Genomic DNA, 16,723 nt, shown 5'->3' on the forward strand with positions numbered 1-16,723 from the left:
TACTCTTAAATAGTAAAAGATTATGGGTCAGATTTAAGTTTCCTCAAATGCATCAAAAGTTTAGAAATTTGAACAATACTCCTTTTTAAACCATGGTTTTGCACATTTGCAGCAGCATTGCACAGACCATAGTAGAATTCTGACATGGCTTTAGATCCAATTCCAGAATATTTCACTTGTGTACTGCTGCGACATGGGTGAAACCACATGTATTCATTGAGGTTTCAGCCATTCTAGTTCTTGATCTCTGCAGGAGCAACTCCCTTAAGTCACTGTTTAATGTTTTAAGTTATATGCAAAGTATTTGTGCCTTTTTATGGCCTTGAATACTGTATCACACAGAATTCACGCAGAACCAGGTACTATTTTATGCTAATTTTTAAATAAAGACCTTTGCTTTTATGATAGTTAGATTTTGCCGTGTGTCTGCGCTTGCAGTTTGTTTTACGACAGTCTGAGTGTTTTTTGTTAGGTGGCAGCACTTTACGGCAGCGTAAAATTTTCCACATGGCCTCCGGTTCTCGTGTAAGAATTTGAGCTTTGAGCGGAACGTCTCATTAAAAGTGAAGAAATAACGTTACATGCGTTTGAAATGGGTAAAAGTAAAACCACTAAATTCAAGCGGCCGCAGTTTAACGCGGTTGGGCTGCCGGTAAAGGCTGTGAAAGAAGTGGACGAAGACGAGGAAGGACCCGCAGAGGAAGACTGTCCAGCTGAAGAGTTACTGGAAAAAGTAGGGGACGACTTCATTCTCATTTTCTTATTCTGTGTGTTTATGAATACAAAATGTAAGGCTTAACTTTAGTGTGGGTGGGGGAAAACGGTTGTTTTTTTGTTTGTTTTTTTTAACCGAATGGCTATTCTCAGGCGCCGCCTATTACCGGCTGAAGTTGTGATCACGTGACTTCAGTTTGCCTTCTGCAGGCAAAGCTTTTGATGTTGCTGCATTTTTTTCAGTTCCAAGACACATGCAGTGGCAGACTTACAATCAGAGAGCCTCGTCCACAACTACCACAAAAGCCTCCAAACTGTCATTGATGTTAAAGGGAGCAATACACGGTGTGAAGGTATTAAGGACACGTGTATGCAAACGTTTGGTCAGGGTCATTTGGTTAGTGTCTGTCATTGTGATTTTAAAAAGTGCGTGTGTTATCATTCATATTCTCTGAAAAATGGCCAAAAAACACCAAAAATTCTGCCAGGGTATATTGTAAACATTTGGGCACAACTTTATATCGTAAAGTATGTCTTTCGTGGCTCCTTGTTTTCACTTAGGGTCGCCACAGCAAATTCAAAGTGGATCTGCATGTAGAATTGGCACAAATTTTACATCGGATGACGTTCCTGGCGCAACTTCACATTACATGGAGAAATATGGCAGGGGTGGGGTTTGAACCAGAACCCTTCCACACTGAAACTAAGTGCACTAATGTCCACTTCTTGCTCAGAGTTGCTCTCAGACACCTGCTGGGTAATTCGTTGGGAGCTCTCTGAGAGGACTCTGAGAAGCCCTGTGAATACGGACCCTGGAAATTATTAATTTCTTCTGAGGAGTGACGGCTGTGTGTCATCGCTTGGTTATATCAAGCTTTCTTACCCTGTGCTCTTTGATCAAAATAAATATTACATGACTTCACCTCCTTATATAAAACTAATCTCATCAGCCTGGCCTAAACCTGGAGCAGAGTGAATACAAACTGGTGGGAGAGTCTTATTTTGATGGATCAACTGAAAATAAATGGAGAAAACAACAAATCCTCACAGTGGGTAAATATGAAATCAGTCAAACTTAGATTAAGAACCACTCACATAAAAGTTGACTTGATTATTCCAAAAAAGTAAATTTTGATATATTAACATTGATTCAGTCATTGTTGCTTCCCTAAAGCAGAGAAATTATGCTTTGCTTTTATTAATTAGTTTGTTTTATCTTAATGGCAGTTAAATTGAAATTAGAATGAACTGTTAAAGTTGTCATTAAAATAATGATTTTGTGCATATGGGTGAAAGCATGAACATCCCAAAATGTGGCCCCTGAGGACTCCATCCATTTTCTATACCTACTTACTCCATTTAGTTGTCATTTGGGTGGGGAGCTGGAGCCGATCCCAGCAGGCATAGGACGTGAGCATGTTACACCCTGGACCGAACGGCAATCTACCACAGGGCCATATATATATAGACAAAGACATTCATACCCGCACGCAAAACTATGGAAAAATTTAAAGTTCCAGTCAACCTAACCTGCATGCCTTTGGATATGGGAAGAAGCCAGCGCACCTGGAGGGAACCCATGCAAACACAAGGAGAACATGCAAACTACATAGAAAGACCCCAAAAGGAAAGAGAACCCATGACCTGCTTCCTGTGAGGCTAACTGCTAAGCCACCATGCTGCCTCTGAGGACACAAAACTGAAAATTACAGTAGACACAACTGTAATATAGCAAATGAAAGCTGTTTTGTGGATATCAGAAATGTATATATTTTATAAATCAGTTCAAAAGTCTGAATCAGTGTACCGAAATGCCTTTGTTCTTAGAAAGTACACTTTTATTGATAAATCATTCTTTCAAAGCCAGTTTTGTTGGCACATAAAACAAATATAGACCTATTCGTATCGCTCCTGCTTGTCAAACTTAACATTTGTAAATATTCATAAATATTATTAAAGTTTCTCATGTGTTAGTGGTATCATATTTTTGACAAAAGAGATGCTTGAATATTGTTCTAGAGACAACTTTGAGAAGGAGAAAGAATTTTTTAATTTTTACAGATGTCATTAAAATGATAAAAAAAAAAAATGGTGTTGCAATGGACAGTCATTTTGCCAAAACTTTGATCCATTACTTGGTTTTTATCCCCCGCTGGCTGAAGGGAGATTGTCGTGATGATTTACATCCATCTGTCTGTGCATGTCTGTCCTAAAAAGGGTATAAGCGTTCTGAAATCAACTTCTGTCACAATTTTAGGAGAAATTACGTGAAACTTGGTACAAGTCGTCGTTACAGTTGGATAGAGCCTTTATTGTCATTGTACATGCACATACGATGAAATTTGTACTCTGCATTTAACCCATCCTAATTACAGTTAGACACAATCCAACCACTAGGAGCAGTGTGCAGCCACAGTCTGGTGCACTACCGCTAAGCCGCCGTGCCGCCCAAGGTTGGTAATTATAGGTTGGTAATACGCATATTATCATATTGTTCGAGGTGGGGCCATTTTACCAGAGTTATGGCCATTGATTAACAAATCTAGACTCAGTCATTTTCATGAGTGTGTGTCACACACTGTGTATATATAATGGACTGAGGCTGCGTGATGTCGCCTGTTGTTTTTCCTGTTGAGACCAGGAAGAGCCAAAATGAAGTCAGTGTCTGGGCTAAGTTCTGTACTGTGCCATGGTCACAGCAGCTAAATGACGAACGTATTAATGCATAAAGGGGTGGAGCGTGCATGCGTGGCTGTACATGTGACAAAATTACTGAACACGCCCCTCTCAGAGAGTCCGATCCACCTAACCTGGGTTTGGGTGTTTATTAAATCATATTCCTGGGGACTCTGCGGTGGTTCTCATAACGGTTTACTTTGTTGTGGACATTAAAAGTTATGAGCCTTGTATTTTCAATCGTACACTGATTGGATCTAATGAGTGAAGCTACTGACAACTGCTAAAAGTACTAATGCAGTTAGCAAACAACATTAAATCCGGTGAGAGTGTCATTCAGCGTGAATGCTGCAACAGAGGCATCTAATCCATTAAGACTTTTCACCACACAACAAGCCAGATTATTCCAGGTAATTGACATAAAATACTCCAAAAAAGCGGACAGTCTCCCCGACCAGCCGAATCAAGCAGATTCCGAGCTAAAGACGAGGCACAGAGACACTTCACTTAACAGCTGTCACTCAAAGCGACCACACCCCAATTATATAGAGGTTTATGGCTTAAAATATCTTAAAGTAAGATGCAAGGGGAAGAAAAGTCACCCCCCATTTTTTGTGCCAAGCTGTAAACATGTTTATTTCTGCTCTAAATTTGTACATTTTAAAATGGAGTCTCACACGGTAATTGCACAATCAGGTGTACCACTAGTGTTTCACTTTTGGCGAAAAATGAAATTCAGTATAATGCTTAATAGTTTGTTTCACAATGATAACAACATCCAAAGGGATCTTCATGCAGAATTTCATGAGAAAATACCATTTAGATTTTTTAGAAATATATATATATATATATATATATATATATATATATATATATCACTTCCAATTTCTAGATCATGGTTGAGACAAAGACACTCTAGTGAAATATATTAGTATCATTCCTGCACCTAGTGTTGCCTCTCTGTCAGTATGCTACTACGGAGACTACAATATTTTGGGGGACATCCACATCCCTGATTATGTGAATTTCCCAGAGGTTCCAGCAAATAAAACTGAAACACATTACTAGCACTGTTTTGTAGGGAATCCATTTAGGTGTCAAATCTAATAAACAGGAATTATGAAATCAAAGGATTTATGTTTAGAACATAGTGTTTTCTCAGATGAATTGACAAATTTGGATTCTGGTTACAAACCTATTATTTTACTCAAATGACTACTGCTTGGCTCCAAGTGAAGATATTTTCATTCCGTATCTTGTGTCATGACCAGAGAAATACTGGGAATGTCACTGATTTGTGTAGTTCTTTGAAAGGTTCGAGAGGATAAATATCAGCTTTATTATATAATGAGCAAATTTCACATGAAATGAGGTAACATGCAAAAAATTGCATTTTTTTTCACCATATATTCACCATTTTTTTGATTTTTTTATGCATTTAAACTGTAAAAAAGCAGGGCACAGATAAAGGTATGCCCAAGGGTCCTTAGCAATAGCTTCTAATGTCCGTAATGGCATTATTTTATGAGATATAGGTTGGTAACATTGCATTATTTAAAATGGTAACACCTGATTGTGCACGTACCGCACAGGGAAGTGCTGTGTTTTGAAGCCAGCCTTGTTCAGACAGTTAAGGTACTGCACCTCTGCATTGACCTCATTTATAGTGGGCTCAGGTTGCCACTTGGTGGGTGCCTGCATTCTGAAATCAACTCCTCTCGCATATTTTGGAGGAATTCCATGACACCTGGCACAAGTCGTTATAGGTTGGTAATATTCATTTATCATATTTTTCGAAGTGGGCTCATTTTACTAGAGTTATGGCCTTTGACTAACAAACCTAGACACTGCCAGTTATATGAGTTGGTGTCTGCATTCTGAAATCAACTGTCCAGAGTTCTAGTCACGGTGGGCGGCACCAGGCGGCCCTGCCCCATACTGCAAATTTCGACCTGGCTCTCAGGTTCAAATTGGCTGTGCCACCCAGCACAGAATTTCTGAAAAAGGAACTGAAATGTTACTGAAAATGTACAGATTCGATTGTATTTCAAGCTTATAGAGTCATAGTTTTGCCATTTTAAACCAATAATTAAAGTAATAAATATATTTCTCATTTTTTGTCAGCGCGTTCTGTATCCACAGAGCTGTGAAGAGCAGCAGCTGAAAACAGCATCTCTGCTCTGAGCTGAAGAAAATAAACCCGCCATAAAAAGCCAACATTAATCCAGAGGTCCTTCTGTGTCTCTGTATGTGATGATATATTCAGAAATTTACAGTTTATTTTACAGTTGAAAGGTTTCGTATTCCAAAAAGCCTGAGTTTGAAAAACAGCAGATGGTGTGATCAGCGAGGGGGGGGCGGAGGAGGAGGAGGCGTACAGTGTCAGTGAAAGACGAAAGTGGAAAACTGATTCTGAAAGTTTTTTTATTTAAAAGAGTAGATTTGACAAATCGGTCCAACTTCAGCTATTGTTCAAACAAGACAATTAGGTGTTATATTGTTTAAAAAGAAAAAGTAATGCATTCCCACTCAAAAATGTTGAAAAAAAACAAACAAAACTGTCAGGATGACAGGAAAACTGCCTGCTTCACTGGATTAAAAATAACATTTTTGAAGAAGAGAGTAAATGCTATGTCCATTAAATATGAATGTGTTTTTAACATTTCAGTGTTATTTTATTAACTTAGACTTTGACAGAAACATGCAAAAAAGAACTTTGGTCTTACAAATATGACATCATCAGTATAATTTTTTTTTATTATTATTCTTGCTTTCAGTGCATCTAAAACCACCCAAAATTAGTTCAAATGGGGCTTGCCAATAAAATATATATATCCAGGTTTTGAGTATATTTCTTGAGTATATTTCCCCAGTAGCTTATATCTTAAATACATAAGTTGGAAATGTTTTGTTTTTTTTGTTTGTTTGTTTTTCTAGAGTGAAGGATTGAGGTCCCAAATTTACGTTCACCATTCAAAAACCCAATTGGGGTGTTCACTGAGCATTCACCCTTCAGAATTATCAGTGACCTTTTGTTTGTCATATGTTTTATCTTCTCTTATGTCATTTTGTGTTGACCCTCATTTTCTGAAAGTTGTTTAGATTGTCTGGAGCTACTGGGGGTACTTATTTTTATACGACTGCTTCAAAAGTTGCAGAGTCCCAGTGCAGATGCACGAGAGTTTGCATGTGCTAACGTTTCTCGGGTGGTGCAGCAGCGGCAGGTCATCCCCAGCTTCCTCCAGAGGGATGCGGTGAAGCGACTTGGGCCTATGCTACTGGACAGCAAGCTGTCTGTCAGGGAGACCGCCGCAGGAGCACTCAGGTGAGCTCACAGTGCAGTGATGAAGCTGGATTGCCAGGAACTGTCACATGCAAAGACGACACTGGTGTTATACTAGTAGATACAGCCTATTTAGTATGGTGTTCTGGTTAAAGGACATCTTCATTTTTTTTCCCCAGAAGGCACATGGAAGACTCGATTTAATGTTTTTTTGTAGGACAACTTGGAGAACGCAGAGGTCCACCAAGGCCAACTGTCAGTTCTTACTTGACGTGTGTTTTCTGGCCTTATTGGTTACTGCACACTGATTGAATTAAGATCACCCCATGTTGTTCCACTGGAACTGAACTTTTATCCACATCTGCAGTAAATCTGACACATTCTTTGATATGTTCAGTATAAGTGTTTTTTATTTTGTATGAAGGTCAGTGTAATATTACCTGTGAATTTCATGGAAAGCTTAAAAAATGTTAAATCTGCACCTTGATCCAATCCACCACAGATTTTAATGTCTGTGCTCCTCCCCACCGCCAAGATTCATGAGGGTCGTCTTAATCATTTTTGTGTAACCCTGTCAGCAGGCAGACTAAAGGTACCTTAACACTTGCTCACGTTTTGGCTCCACACCACACTTTGTCGTGATAATATCACCCACTGTGTTCTCAGCTGGATGCTGCGCTTTGTGCGCTGGGTGCTGCGTATATAAAATTGTTATTTTGTAACGGATTAATCATTTTCTCTTAGAGTTTGGCTGTTGACAACACCTCTAATCGCTTCCAGAATCACAGAGGACCGTTTCATCTGCAACTTTTCTTTCTTTCTCTTTCCTGTGCTTCATGATGTGGAGAATACATCTGGAACCATCTAAAAACATAATTATTTGTAATGTTTATATTGTAATGCCTTGGTAAAACTGTTGCATGTTTATTTCTTCTTAAGAGCAGCTGTAAAAGTATGTTTATGATTGATTTAACATCATGTTATAATCATTCAGATGAGCTACGCCGTGATGCGGTGCGCTGACGCAATCACTCACGCAGTGTTTTTGTAATTGTTGGCGCAGTGTTCACGTGAAGTTCACATAAGTACTGCATGACAGAGATTTTGAACATTTTAAAATTTTCTTTGTGCACTTGTACGAAGCTGTGCACAGTTTACAATGAGTTTACTCTCTGGAACGGCAGATCGTATACCGGTGAACAAATCAAATTTGTGCAAGTGTCAAGGCACCTTAACAATCATCAAACTAATGAAACCGTAACCTCCTAAGTATTTGTTCCATGATGACAAAATATAATAAGAGTAAGACATCTTAAAAAAAATCTTTGAAGAGTTTTCCCAAGAGATTAATAAAGTTAGATCTAATCTATCTAAGAAGAGCACATTATTTAATTGTTAGTTTTTTTCATGTTGGAAGATTCGGTTTTGCAGGGTTTTTTTTTTTTTTTTTCGTTTTTTTTAATTTTATTTTTAATGTTGCTCCGAACTGCTTTTATCCAAATGCCTTTGTTTAAAATCCTCTTAAATTTATCATTGAAGCACTGACCATATTACCTCTACAGGGGGCGCTGCACTACAGTAAACGTTAGTGTGCCTTAATTGAGAGAGTGGTGTCAACACAGAACATGGTGCCATTTTGGGCCCAACTGCTGAATGAACCTTTAATGGTTTCAACATTTTTTTAAAAGAATTTAACCACATATGGCAACACATCCAGGTACAGGTGCTATCAAAATAAATATAAAAATAGTTAGGCTATCAAATTTACATAAATTTACAATTTATGATGATTTCTTTAATTCATTTAAAGCCTGATTTATGCAGCTGCAGCTCTGTAACTCCGTGTCATGCAATGATGTGTGTGACAGTTTTAAAATTCTCCGTGTCTGGATTATGCTTTATTCTGGACTAATTTGACCCTCAAGCTTTTCTTTCTGCCATCATCACCTCCAAATCAAAGGTAAACTGTACAGTTTCCTCATTTACAACTTAGTGCTGTAAAGTTGCAGACTTTTCTGATCCATTTTTAATCACCGTGTGCACCGTAAAAACTGTTATAATATAATGGCAGACGAAGGAGTCAAAGCAGAAATTTATCAAGTCACAGCCGTTTGTGTCTGATTTATTAGCAGGTGCACATCAGGCTTCAGGTCCCAGTCTGAACACAGTTTGAAAAACAAACGATCATTCTTTTAATCACAGAAATGACTCTGATCCCACTTTACTCAAATCGGCAAGTGTCAGAGCTCTGATCTTTAATTTGTACCTCTGCACATCCAGACTGCTAGGGGTTTTTAATTTAAATACATTGCGATCGGACGGGACATTTTATCCGACGTGAGCGAAAATCCGTTGTACAAAATCCGTTACATACAGTGTTTATTACGTAGAAAATGATACAAAAACTTTTTTGTCCTTTGACTGCGAATATCTGGTTTATACGATGACGGTTGAGGTGAGTTTTACTGTACATGGGACTGAACAATAAATTTACCTCTCAAAACTTTGACGATGATGTTGGCTTTCATCTCACATGGCTGACATTATTTTCCCAAATTTTTCTTCTGTTCAGATCTGAAGGGAATCTGTACATCTTGAAGCCCTTGTTGTGTCTATTTGTGCCTCCAAATGCACAACAACCTGGCATTTTCAGCAAATAAATAAATAAAATAGCTGGATTTACATGCAGACAGATTAACAGCGAATGCTATTTTAAACCCAAGATGGCACCAGGAGTCATGTGATCGACTCATCATGTCACCACTCTTTCAATTAGGGCGCTCTAATATAGTAGTGTTCAGAATAATAGTAGTGCTATGTGACTAAAAAGATTAATCCAGGTTTTGAGTATATTTCTTATTGTTACATGGGAAACAAGGTACCACTAGATTCAGTAGATTCTCACAAATCCAACAAGACCAAGCATTCATGATATGCACATTCTTAAGGCTATGAAATTGTGCTATTGGTAAAAAAAAAAAAAAAGTAGAAAGGGGGTGTTCACAATAATATTAGCATCTGCTGTTGACGCTACAAACTCAAACTATTATGTTCAAACTGCTTTTTTAGCAATCCTGTGAATCACTAAACTAGTATTTAGTTGTATAACCACAGTTTTTCCATGATTTCTTCACATCTGCAAGTCATTAATTTTGTTGGTTTGGAACCAAGATTTTGCTCATTTACTAGTGTGTTTGGGGTCATTGTCTTGTTGAAACACCCATTTCAAGGGCATGTCCTCTTCAGCATAAGGCAACATGACCTCTTCAAGTATTCTGACATATCCAAACTGATCCATGATACCTGGTATGCGATATATAGGCCCAACACCATAGTAGGAGAAACATGCCCATATCATGATGCTTGCACCACCATGCTTCACTGTCTTTACTGTGAGCTGTGGCTTGAATTCAGAGTTTGGGGGTCATCTCAAAAACTGTCTGTGGCCCTTGGACCCAAAAAGAACAATTTTACTCTCATCAGTCCACAAAATATTCCTCCATTTCTCTTTAGGTCAGTTGATATGTTCTTTGGCAAATTGTAACCTCTTCCGCACATCTTTTATTTAACAGAGGGACTTTGCGGGGGATTCTTGCAAATAAATTAACGTCACACAGGTGTCTTTTAACTGTCACAGCACTTACAGGTAACTCCAGACTGTATTTGATCATCCTGGAGCTGATCAATGGTTGAGCCTTTGCCATTCTGGTTATTCTTCTATCCATTTTGATGGTTGTTTTCCGTTTTCTTCCACACGTCTCTGGTTTTTTCGTCCATTTTAAAGCATTGGAGATCATTGTAGATGAACAGCCTATAATTTTTTGCACCTGCGTATAAGTTTTCCCCTCTTCAATCAACTTTTTAATCAAACTACGCTGTTCTTCTGAACAATGTCTTGAACGTCCCATTTTCCTCAGGCTTTCAAAGAGAAAAGCATGTTCAACAGGTGCTGGCTTCATCCTTAAATAGGGGACACCTGATTCACACCTGTTTGTTCCACAAAACTGACGAACTCACTGAATGCCACACTACTATTATTGTGAACACCCCCTTTTCTACTTTTTTTTTTACTAATAGCCCAATTTCATAGCCTTAAGAGTGTGCATATGATGAATGCTTGGTCTTGTTGGATTTGAGAATCTACTGAATCTACTAGTACCTTGTTTCCCATGTAACAATAAGAAATATACTCAAAACCTAGATTAATCTTTTTAGTCACATAGCACTACTATTATTCTGAACACTACTGTGTGTGTATATATATATATATATATATATATATATACAACTGAATAAATGTTCTTTTATGTTAAATTGACGGTCATGCTGTAGGCAAACGCAGAGTCACATGGCAGTGTTTGATAGCGAATCATTTTTGACTAAATGATGATTTTGCATCTGGCTTTGTACCTCCAAACCCCTTTGACAGGAATCTGAGTGCATGTGGAGGTCAGGAGGTGTGTGAGGACATGGTGAAACACGACATCATGACTCCCCTGTCAGTGCTGCTGAGAGAGGTGAGACTTTTGACTTTTGGCTGCATCCCTCACTTCAGTTCTTCTTCATCAGCAGCTGTTAATGCTGGCTGCATTATTTTTCTTTTGGTTTTTTTGTTTTTTAAGTGAGCAAAAAGAGTTATTTGTACACTTCACAAAATCTATATTATAATAGCCACGTGGCCTCTGTGTGTGTGTGTATGGCTTCAATCATGCAGAAACCGGGGCGAGCTGACATTTGCTGTTTCATATGCTTGTGTATTTTGTGTCAAGGATGAACACTGTGAAAACACAAAGTTGAGAAGACTAATATTTTTGGAGAGCTGAGCAATTTTAGCAAACCAGTAAACAATTGGGGCTGGACATTGATTCATATTTCAAGAATTGATTCTGATTCTCAACATTCAGAATCGATTATTTTGAGTCGATCCAATATCGATTTGGGTTATTATTTGAAGTGTTTTTTGAGCTGTTACCTGGTTGTCTAGTTATGCAACATATTAATACTGGTATTATATTGACATTTGACAGTGTTAATAATGATGGCTATTTCTGCACTCTTCTGTGTTGTGGCCTGGTGCCTTGTTTCTTTTGGCTTTCAAGCGAGGCTGTATGGCTTTACTTCACAAAATTTGGCCCTCAAAATACAGGCAGTAGTGTTTCAGAGGGTTATAAATTTAAAAATTTTCAGGGGGACAGTGCCCCAGCACATTTATCGAATGTGAAAGGACATTGCAATTCTTCTGTGAATGGTGGCCCTGAAAAGGGCCCTTGGGGGTTTGGAATCAGATCTAAACCGACAGCTGGATCAATCGGTGTCCTCTCCAGCAGCTTCCTCTTCATGAGCCTCTGGTAGTATAGTTTATATTCCGTGGTTGTGTGGAATAACCTAAAGCATGGATCAATGCACAGTCCAACATTACATGGAACACATTCATAACTGGATTGGTGGGTTGTTTGTCCATTTCCAGCTCTTTTTGTCTTTCCAGTTGTTGTGGAACACACAACACATGACCGCTGAGGTTTCTTGGTTTTCTGACTGTCCCTCACTTTGATCTTTTTCGTAGATTTGCAGTTCCACAGGGATGAATTAGGCAGATTCTGGAAAAGAATTGGTGATGTATAGTAATTGTCAATGAACAGTTTGTGACCTTTGTCGAGATACAGACCCATCAGTCTTATCACAAGGTCATACAGCCTTGCATTCACTGAAGCCGGAATGCCCTGGTATATCTTGAACTGTGTACAATAGCCGTTGGAGGAATCACACAGCATAAACAGCTTCACTCCGACTTTGTCTGGCTTTTGCAGCATGGAGACGCTGAATGACAGGTTACCCCTACAGGCAATCATACCCTCATCCAGAGCCAGATATTCACCAGGTGGGCAGACAGACATGGATTTCTGTTTGAATATCTCGTACACCGGTCGAAGTTTGAAAATAGGATCATGGCCGTCCTGTCCCCATGGTACATACTGGCTGTTGTACGACAGTATCAACAGGAGTCTTTTCCTGCTTATCACTGTTCGGAAGAATGGAGTCTCTAGTAATTCATCTGTCGACCAATAATAGTGTAGATGTTGGTGCTGCACCAGGCCCATTGCAATAATAAGCGCCAGAAATTTTGTCAGTGGACACAGGACACCATTTTCCGAATTGTGAATTCGGCTTCAGGTTTCTCCCTTTATCCGAATGCAAAAAATCCTGGGCACACCTGTTAGTTTCCACGAACAGGAGATTGATCATATTGTCGGTGAAAAACAGGTTGAAGAAGTCCAGGCATCTTCTGTTGTCACATTTATCTTTGCCCCTTCCCCCCTGAACTGCGGAATCTTCAGGTCCTGAATGGTACTTGTCCAGTTTGCATCTTCGAGTTTGTCGTCTTAGAGGTCACCTGACTTGAAACCCAGGAAATAATCATCAGAGTCTTCAGTCTTGAAAATTTCCCTGACTAATTCCTTATTCTCTGCTTCTACGTTGTTGAGAATGCTGTCTTCATCGACAACAGTATCTGCAGTTACCGTCATGATTCAAAAGCTTTCTTTGTCTGGCAGCAAGCGGTTGGACTCCTGGCATCCGTCTGTCTGCGAGAGACGATGGTGTAGCTTTCAGTTTGTTTTTTTGTTTTCTCTGTTTTTCACTTTTTCAATTCATTTTCAGTTTATTTCATTTATATAGTGCCAAATCACAACAAAGCTGCCCCAATGTGAAACGAGCATATGACCTGGAAGTATGTCTGATGTACGCATGGGGATCGGGCTTCAGCTACTGCTGGGTGTTCATTTGTTATTACACTGGTTCTGGGTGCCCTCCAAACACTAAAAAAAGCGAACCAGCAGTCAATGAAAGTTTTTCTGGGGAGCAATCTTTCGAGGACTGGCACGGAATGTCCTGCATGGCGGTCCGCTATATATTGACGAGAGTTAAAATTAGAGGCATTGCAGAAGTGCCAAAACCTGCAGTTCCATGAGGTGCCACTTGGGGCTGACTCCATCCATCCATCCCTCTTCTATACCTGCTTCCACCATTTAAGGGTCACAGGGGGCTGGAGTCTATCCCAGCAGTCATATGGCGTGAGGCGGGGTGCACCCAGAAAAGGTTCCGTTTGTTTCACCCACGGTAGTTAGGTAGGCTGTGTCTCAGTGAAGTGGCTGCACCTTTCTAAGGGTGTATTCCTTGGCTACATACATCATGGCCAGCTTGGTCACATCGCATTAATAGGCTGTCTCATGTCTAAGGCTTCTTTTAATGCGGCCGTCTTTCCATTGAAAACAAAGTCTACAACAAATATAGCCTTCGCATCCCAAATAGTCCCATGAGACATTGAATTGTTTCTTTATTTATTTTCACAACAAAAATGGTTGCACAGTGCACGGTGCACAATGTAGGCTGCAGAGGAGCAGCGATTACATCCATTTTAAGGACTAGACCTGTGGTATGTGTGAACAGACAGCTTTCAGAAATTCTGCTTAAGAAATACTCAAATGTGAATGTTAGCTATCTGCCATTGCCAGGTTGATTCTCCTCTGCAAATGCAACCAGCTCTGTGTGCCATACGACCTAAATGTATGATTAGTGTTGAACTGTAGCCAGTACTATAAATTAAGATAAATAAATTGAAATGCATTATGAATGGTTGTGGCCTTGAGCAATCTGTTTATTTTCTCCAGCAACAAATGCCCCCTTCCAAAAAAATTCCCATTTATAGCTGTTTACTGTTGTGGTTTGCCCCCATTAGTGCCCCTTTAAGTGTTATGGTTAGTTTTTGCAAAATGGTTTTGTGTGCTGATCTCTCTGTCCTGTTGTATTTTTCTTTTGCACTCCCTCACTGGTTTGAGTTTTTCTCTGGTTTTTGGTGAATGTACGTCCTTGTGGTCATTTAGTTTTTGTATTTTTTGATCACCTCTTTTATGTATTTGTTTGTCTACTCCTTTCTAAGTCCATGGGTTTTGGGTACTTGGATTTCTGTTTTGCATCTTTAGGGTTTGACATCTTTTCTTGTAATTCACTTGTTTTTTCCTTTCCTCACCTTCCATACACTTTGAATTTTTTACCAACTTCCTGTTTGCAACATGACCTTTGACCCTGTCACACACCAGTCCTCCATTTTGCTCAGTCAGTTCCTCGTGCACTTCCTCATTCCGCTGATTTCCACATGCACCTGTTGTTCCTGCCTCCTTAGTTACACAACTGTGCTGAGTTAACAGTTTGCTGTTTAAGCCCTCACTTCTTCCCCACTTCTTGCGGATTCATTCACTCTCATTTTTTAGTGTTGCCTGGCTTTGAGTATTTGGTGTTTGGTTTTTGCCCTTATCCATGCTCCATTGTTACCCTGTGTTAAATTATTTCTCAGTGAGTTAGTATTTTCTTTTATGTTAGTTATCTTCTTGTGTGCTGCCACCTGCACTCTGCTGTTAGTCTCTTGTTTGTGCATCCCCAGGAGTTTTGTTTGTATTTTGTTTGTGGATTTTTACTGTTGTTTTGGACTGTGTTTTCACTATGGGTTGGGAGAAATAAATCACTTGTGTTTTTCAGTTACCATCCTCCTCTGGTTTCTGCCTTGCATTTTGGGTTCCATCAGACTTTGCTTAAACCTTAACAGCTTACACCCTTTGTTTTTGTTTTTTTGTTGTTACTTAGAATATAATCGTTATTTTATCTCTCCCCCCCCAACAAAAAAAAAGTGCTGTGCTGGATTTGAGAGCAGCGAACAGAAAAGTGGAGTCGAGAACGTCGCAAATGAGGCTCTGAACTTGCTGTGGAATCTGTGGTAAGAACAGATCTTGTATACAGTGCATCAATAAAGGTATTCAGTACTTAACTTTTCCACATTTTATTATGTTACAGCCTTATTCCAAAATGGATGAAATTCTTTTTTTTTTCCTCAAAGTTCTATACATAATACTCCATGATGATGATGTGAAAAAAAGGTTTTTTGTTTTGTTTTGTTTTGTTTCTTGAGATTTTTACAAATTTATTAAAAATAAACTAAGAAATCACCTTGTACATAAGTATTCACAACCTTTGCCATTCTACAGCTTAATTGGAGTCCACCTGGGGTAAATTCAGTTGATTGGACATGATTTGGAAAGACACACACCTGTCTTCATATAAAGTCCCACAATTGACAGTGCACGTACGTCAGAGCACAAACCAAGCATGAAGTCAACGGAATTGTCTGTAGTCCTCCAAGACAGGGTTGTCTCGAGGTACAATTCTGGGGAAGGGTACAGGAACATTCTTGCTGCTTTGAAGGTCCCAATGAGCACAGTTGCCTCCATCATCTATAAATGAAAGAAGTTCGAATCCACCAAGACTCTTCCCAGAGCTGGCCAACCGTCTAAACTGAGAGATATAGAGAGAAGGGCCTTAGTCAGGGAGGTGACCTAGAATCCAATGGCCACTCTGTCAGAGCTTCAGCATTCCTCTTTGGAGAGACGAGAACCTTCCAGAAGGTCAACCATCTCTGCTGCAATCCACTAATCAGGCCTATATGATAGAGTGGCCAGAAGGAAGCCAGTCCTTAGTAAAAAGCACCTGAAATACTCTCAGACCATGAGAAACAAAATTCTCTGGTCTGATGAGACAAAGATTGAACTTTTTGGTGTGAATGCCAGGTGTCATGTTTGGAGGAAACCAGGCACCATCTCTATAATGAAGCATGGTTGTAGCACCATCATGCTGTGGGGATGTTTTTCAGCAGCAGGAACTGGGAGACTAGTCATGATTGAGGGAAAGATGAATGCAACAATGTACAGAGACATCCTGGATGAAAACCTGCTCCAGAGCGCTCTTGACCTCAAACTGGGACATCTGTTCATTTTCATACAGTCTGTTCGTAATCACACAGCCAAGATATCAAAGGAGTGGCTTCAGGACAACCCTGTGAATGTCCTTGTGTGGTCCAGCCAGAGCCCAGACCTTCATCCGATTGAACATCTCTGGAGAGATCTGAAAATGGCTGTGCACCAACGCTCCCCATCTGACCTGATGGAGGTTAAGAGGTCCTGCAAAGAGGAATGGGCAAAATTGCCCAAAGATAGGTGCACCAAG

At 39.5% G+C, this 16,723-nt stretch overlaps 1 protein-coding gene across 1 annotated transcript in view; it reads left to right on the plus strand.

Moving 5' to 3' along the window:
• The first annotated feature begins 469 nt into the window (after nt 1–469).
• The window catches only part of heatr3 (HEAT repeat containing 3), a 50,276-nt gene continuing 34,022 nt past the window's right edge, over nt 470–16,723 (plus strand). The window contains exons 1-4 of the mRNA XM_034186006.1: nt 470–733; nt 6,543–6,715; nt 11,103–11,190; nt 15,355–15,440. Of these exons, the coding sequence (XP_034041897.1) occupies nt 593–733; nt 6,543–6,715; nt 11,103–11,190; nt 15,355–15,440 (488 nt within the window). The 5' untranslated portion in view covers nt 470–592. The remainder of the gene's footprint in view (nt 734–6,542; nt 6,716–11,102; nt 11,191–15,354; nt 15,441–16,723) is intronic.

Source organism: Thalassophryne amazonica, chromosome 2 (assembly GCF_902500255.1).
Source record: "Thalassophryne amazonica chromosome 2, fThaAma1.1, whole genome shotgun sequence".
Classification (NCBI taxonomy): Eukaryota; Metazoa; Chordata; class Actinopteri; order Batrachoidiformes; family Batrachoididae; genus Thalassophryne; species Thalassophryne amazonica.